Here is a 6,060-nt window from a genome sequence, read left to right on the forward strand (position 1 = left end):
AGCACCTTTGAGATGTGGTGGAACAGGAGATTCGCATCATGGATGTGCAGCCGACAAATCTGCAGCAAATGCGTGATGCTATCATGTCAATATGGACCAGAATCTCTGAGGAATGTTTCCAGTACCTTGTTGAACCTATGCCATGAAGGATTAATGCAGTTCTGAAGGTAAAAGGAGGGCTGACCCGGTACTAGCAAGGTGTACCTGATAAAGTGRCAGTTGAGTGTAGATTATTGCCACTAATTTCAGACAGACTTCAGCTTTTGCAGTGCACCTTCTAGTGGGGAAACAATAACATTAAATAACGCATCAGTCAAAATTTACTCTTATGCATAATACGACCCCCTTAGTTTGTGGATGATTTTTGGATTAAATTTCTTGTATTATGCATGCATAAATATGGTAATCAGTTGATTTAATGGTTATTGTGTTCTGTGTTCATTTGATTCTCCTGAATGTTTTTACTTATTTCTTTCCATTGTGCTCTTATATTTTTTCCTTTCTACTTTATCTCTAAAGCTTACTTGAATGGTTGCAGCTGTAATAATTGCATTTTCCCCCTTGGATCGATTGATTGTTCAGCATTTTCGCTCAGCCCTAGCTGTCATTATTATATTTATAAAATGAACATTACGTTTTTTGTGTGTGAAATATCTCTGGTAACACTGCGCTGTAAATTCTGTGTGGTTTGCATTGCAGTGGCGTCCTCCTGTGTCGAGCGGCCAGAGGAGGAAACGAGTAGCAGCCGTGAAGATGACGTGCTGCTGAACGTGATCCGTCCCGACTACGAACGTCCCGCTCCTCCGCCGCCCATGAAACCTCTTTATCATCTTACAGAAGATGGGAAAGTTCAGGGTAAAAGCTGTAAACCGGGATTAAGCCTATCTGGAAACAAAGCTAGATATGAAATGAACCTTTCACCTGTGTTTGCATGTTTGTGTGCAGAAACACCAGATGAAGTCTATTCTGCTTTAAGAGGCCTCGGCTACCAGTCGTTCAGAGCGGGGCAGGAGAAGGCCATCATGAGGATCCTGTCAGGTATTTGGAGTGACACATTCTGTGCACGCCTACGTTTTTAAACGTTGAATGCACGCTCCCACTTTTATCTTCAGGCCTCTCCACCCTGGTGGTGTTATCTACTGGGATGGGTAAATCGTTGTGCTATCAGCTGCCAGCTTACCTGTACGCTCAGCGATCCAAGTGCATCACTTTGGTCATTTCACCTCTAGTTTCTCTCATGGACGACCAGGTAAACATCTTCTTCAGGTGCATAATTCTTTCCCAGAATTCTGACTCACATTTGAATGCCTTGCGTGTGTAGCTGTCAGGCCTTCCCACCAAGCTGAAGGCCGCCTGCATCCACTCCAACATGACGATGAAACAGAGAGAAGCTGCCATAGAAAAGGTGAAGCGCACAGATACGTGCTAAGGCGTGGGATAAAATGAGTTTATATTTATATATTTCTGTCTGTTTTTGCAGGTGAAGTCCGGTCAGGTGTGTGTGTTGCTTCTCTCTCCAGAGGCTTTGGTTGGTGGAGGAGGCTCGGGTGCGGGATGTCTGCCCTCCGCTCAGGAGCTCCCTCCTGTGGCCTTCGCTTGTATAGACGAAGCTCATTGTGTTTCCGAGTGGTCACACAACTTCAGACCCTGCTACCTAAGGCTCTGTAAGGTGGGTCAATGGTAAAATCACACTGAGCACCTTTGTATCTCCTGCACAAATGCACTTTTTACCACTATACTGTATGTGACCCATCATATCGAAATGAGTATTAAGTGAAATTTGTTCAAAATGACCTAACTACATTTTCAGATTCCTGCTTTAAAAGCTACATTTTGAAACTGGATCATCCTGATATCATAAGTGGATCCAGAGATATGGCTTAAATTGGTCTTGTTGGTTACAATAATACATCACTGTTTGGTCTGAATCCTAATTTTATGTAAATTTATTGAGTAATTTTTATGTTAATATAAAGAGGAAACCTCAAATAGTATTTTTATATTAAGATTTCCCATTTGGAAAGAAACAAAAACATTGCCAGCTCACATGGAAAAATTCAAAAATTTAAGTAATTTTTAATCAAAATCAGGTGTTTTTGTTGCTACTGCTAAAAAAATGCTTCAAAAATGTTTTTTAGGATTATATTTCAGACACTTCATTCAAATGATACTTTGATAAGGCATTTAATTAAATGCAATTTTTGCACATGTTTAAATCAAAACCCTATATGTGCCTATTTTTCCACATTCCACTTTTGGACTTAATACTCATTTCGATGTGATGGGTCACATACAGTATATAGCAGAATTTCAAATATTTCTCTCAGAAGTAAACAAAACACACAGATACTCAATCTAGGTCCTGCGGGAGCGCCTGGGAGTGCAGTGCCTGCTGGGACTCACAGCTACAGCCACACTGTCCACTGCTTTGGACATCGCTCATCATTTGGACATCAGCGATCAGGACGGCATCGCTGTGAGATCTGCCGCCGTGCCGCCAAACCTGAATCTGTCCGTGTCCACGCATAAGGAGAAGGATCAGGTCTGAGGAGGGKTTTTTTTTGCATCGTTTTATTCTGTAAATTATAGTTCTTCTGTTTTTATTTTCTCCCTTTGTGCCTCTCATGTCTTTTCATTTCAAGGCTTTAGTTTCCTTGCTGAAAGGGGATCGTTTTGGTTGCTTGGACTCAGTCATAGTTTACTGCACCAGGCGAGAGGAGACGGTTCGTGTCGCTGCACTGCTCAGGACCTGCCTGCAGGGGGTGCTGGTGAAAGAAAACACCCAAACAAGCGACAAAAACAAGACGCAGAACTCAGCTGACCAGAGAAAAAAAGAATTAGGTTAGACCAAAAAAAATTTTTTTTCTCTTATATGGGGCGGCTGTGGCGGAGTGGTTAGAGGAGTCATCCTGGAGCCGGAAGGTCACTAGTTCGATCCCCCATCCAGCCTTCTCAGTCGTTGTGTCCTTGGGCAAGACACTTCACCCGCCTTGCCTACTGATGGTGGTCAGAGGGTCCGATGGCGCCCGTGTATGGCAGCCTCGCTTCTGTCAGTGTGCCCCAGGGCAGCTGTGGCTACAATGTAGTTTGCCATCATCAGCGTGTGAATGTGAGTGTGAATGGGTGAATGTCTGTTATTGTAAAGCGCTTTGGGGTCCGGAGGGACTTGAAAAGCGCTCTATAAGTTCAGTACGTTTACCGTTTATATATTTATAAAAAGCAGTCTTATTTTGTTTTTTTGGTTTTTTTCTCAACTTTTTATTTAAATTTTTAAAAATATTCAGCACGGAAGAAGATTCGTAAGCCCCTGAAATGGCAGGCGGAGGCGTACCACGCCGGCCTGTCGGGGTCCGAGCGTCGCCGCGTTCAGAACAACTTCATGTGTGGGGAGCTGCGAATCGTCGTGGCCACGGTGGCGTTCGGTATGGGTCTGGATAAGTCTGACGTTCGAGGAATCATCCATTACAACATGCCAAAAGTAGGAAGCAGCAAATCTCACAATTAAATACTTTTACTTTTGTGAACTCAAGCTATCTGAAATATTTTAATGCCTCAACATCTGTTATTTATCTAAAATTCTTTTCTTTTTTTCCCCCCCAGAGCTTTGAGAGTTATGTTCAGGAAATTGGGAGAGCAGGGAGAGATGGAGAACCGGCTCATTGCCACCTCTTCCTGGACCCTGAGGTGAGACATAAGCTGTTTGGGTAAAAAGACAAAAACTAAAACTGCAGTTAAAAATTTTCAAAAGTTTAAAATTGTAGATTACTGCAATTTAAATATTTTAAAACATTTTTGATCTGGTGTTTGTGTGAATTTGTACAAAAGTAAGTATAGTTGAGTTTTATTTATTTTATCTATAAATATTTCCATGTGAAGTCCAGCTTCAGGACTCTCCCTGTTTACTTGCCATGAATCATTAGTGACTTTGTAAATAATTCATAAAACATTAATACAAATAAATTTATCATTTATATTGTATGTTCCAGTAATACATACATTGCTGTTTGTGTGTGTGTTTATGTGGGATTACAGGGTGGTGACCTCCATGAACTCCGTCGCCACATCTATGCAGACACTGTCGACTATTATACAATCAAAAAACTGGTCCAGAGAGTTTTTCCTGCGTGCAAATGTAAAAAGATCCATGAAAAACAACAAGAGCTGTGGAAGGTAAGCCAGTTTCTAGTTGTGTCTGCAGACCACATGATGTTGTACTTTCCTGTAAAATAAAAAAAGATTTTGTCTGTGTTTGCAGGATGTTGAAGACTCGGAGCTGCTGGAGGTGGTGGACGTGTGTGATCAGGAGAGCAGCCTCCACCATCCTGCTCAGGAAGACACGGGACAAACGGAGAATAAGGAAGCTCCAACCTTACAGGTGATCAAAAAGAAAAATTATTAAAAGTCTGACAAATTATGAAGCAGTGTATTTTACTAAATCTGAGCTTGTTTTTCTTGTAAGCCTGAACTTATCGATAAAGAAAGTGAAAAGAAGGAGGCGGATGAGTCGAAAGAAGGCGTGGCGGTCAAAGACGAGGAAGCCGATTGGCCGAAGGAGCGGGCGTGTCACACTCATGAACGAGCGATTCCCATTCAAGACACCGTGGAGGCTCTGGACATCACAGAGGAAGGTCGGTTAAAATAATAACTAAAAACACAAAGCTCACTTTTGGCTCGTTTTGGATTAAAATTATGTGTATGTTTCAGGTGTGGAAACCCTGCTCTGCTATCTGGAGCTGCACCCACAGAGGTTCGTTGAGCTCCTTCACCCCACGCTGTCTGTGTGCACGGTCAAGTGCTATGAAGGACCCAGACAGCTGCAAAGGATCACCAAAATGTAAATCTATAATTATATTTCCTTATATTTAACATATAAAATCCACATAAACACAGAGGACAAACAAACGCATCTGCTTTTTGTTTCTAGCTGCCCTCCGGTTGCTGTGGTRTTGGCCAGGAGGAGGCTGGCCGGGGAGCGCGTGTTGAGCTGTAATCAGCTGGAGTTTGACGTCGTCGAGGTAGCGGACACTATGGGATGGCAGCTTCCTGTTGTAAAGAGAGGACTCAGACAGCTGCAGTGGAGCACTGAGCGAGGTTTGTTGATGAACTCAGCTGGAGTTTCAATCARTAGGCTTTGCTGAGGCTGATCGTTTCTGTTTCAGGAGGCGGAAGAAGCGGCGTCCTGGTTGAATTCTCAGCTCCTTCTTTCTACTTCCGTTCGTACGGCGACCTGAGCGATGAGGAGATGGACAGTGTTTGTCAGCTCCTCCACAGTCGAGTGCAGGAGCAAGAGAGGACACAGCTCTTCCAGCTCACGGCTTGTTTCAGAGCCTTTAAGAGGTAAAGTCAGATGGTTAAAATCGTCGTTGCTGTCCTCCAGCTAAACGTTCGCTGTTCAAAACTTTTCTAACAACCAGGTCTTGCAGCGATTGGATGTGGAGAGATTTGTATTTCATCTTTGCATCTTACCTTTATGCATGTAGGCTTTCTTCTGTGTTTGTTCCTCATTTGTTCATTCTTTCTGCTCCAGTGTTGCCTTCAAAAGCGTGACGTCCTGCGTGGACGATCTGGACGAGAGTCGCAGTTCGCAGCTGAAAAATCTTCTCTCTGAGTACTTCGACCAGAGGRGAGAGCGAGATCACACGCTGAAACCCGTGGACTTCGAGGAGCTCAACGCGTACAAGGTTCAACATGGACTTTTTAGAAGTTATTTATTTATTTCTTAATGCGACAACATTGTGGCTCACTTTGTGTTCTGCAGCTGTTGGAGTGGGAGGATCAGATCAGAGCTGACATTAGGTGTTTTCTGTCCTGCCGAAGTGATGAGAAGTTTTCTGGACGAGCTGTTGCTAGAGTTTTTCACGGCATCGGTGAGAAAACACACACCCGAGCATGCTTTCATCACTTTATATAGCGGGTAAAATAAGTATTGAACACGTCAACATTTTTCTCAGTAAATGTATTACTAGAGGTGCTAATGACATGAAATTTTCACCAGATGTCGGTAACAACCCAAGTGATCCATACATACAAAGAAATCAAAAGAAATGAAGTTATTTGTAA

General features: G+C 43.0%; 1 protein-coding gene across 1 annotated transcript in view; it reads left to right on the top strand.

Moving 5' to 3' along the window:
* recql4 (RecQ helicase-like 4) overlaps positions 1–5,867 on the top strand; it is a gene marked incomplete at its 3' end in the record, with an annotated part of 12,271 nt that extends 6,404 nt beyond the window's left edge. Inside the window, 17 exon segments of the mRNA XM_014033710.1 lie at positions 700–855; positions 946–1,038; positions 1,113–1,249; positions 1,322–1,405; positions 1,481–1,669; positions 2,360–2,542; positions 2,643–2,841; positions 3,285–3,478; positions 3,601–3,684; positions 4,033–4,170; positions 4,256–4,375; positions 4,460–4,628; positions 4,705–4,834; positions 4,925–5,091; positions 5,160–5,337; positions 5,528–5,681; positions 5,759–5,867. Coding sequence (XP_013889164.1) covers positions 700–855; positions 946–1,038; positions 1,113–1,249; positions 1,322–1,405; positions 1,481–1,669; positions 2,360–2,542; positions 2,643–2,841; positions 3,285–3,478; positions 3,601–3,684; positions 4,033–4,170; positions 4,256–4,375; positions 4,460–4,628; positions 4,705–4,834; positions 4,925–5,091; positions 5,160–5,337; positions 5,528–5,681; positions 5,759–5,867 — 2,484 coding nt within the window.
* Between the last annotated feature and the right edge of the window lie 193 nt (positions 5,868–6,060).

Source organism: Austrofundulus limnaeus, unplaced genomic scaffold, assembly GCF_001266775.1.
Source record: "Austrofundulus limnaeus strain Quisiro unplaced genomic scaffold, Austrofundulus_limnaeus-1.0 Scaffold1811, whole genome shotgun sequence".
Lineage (NCBI taxonomy): Eukaryota > Metazoa > Chordata > Actinopteri > Cyprinodontiformes > Rivulidae > Austrofundulus > Austrofundulus limnaeus.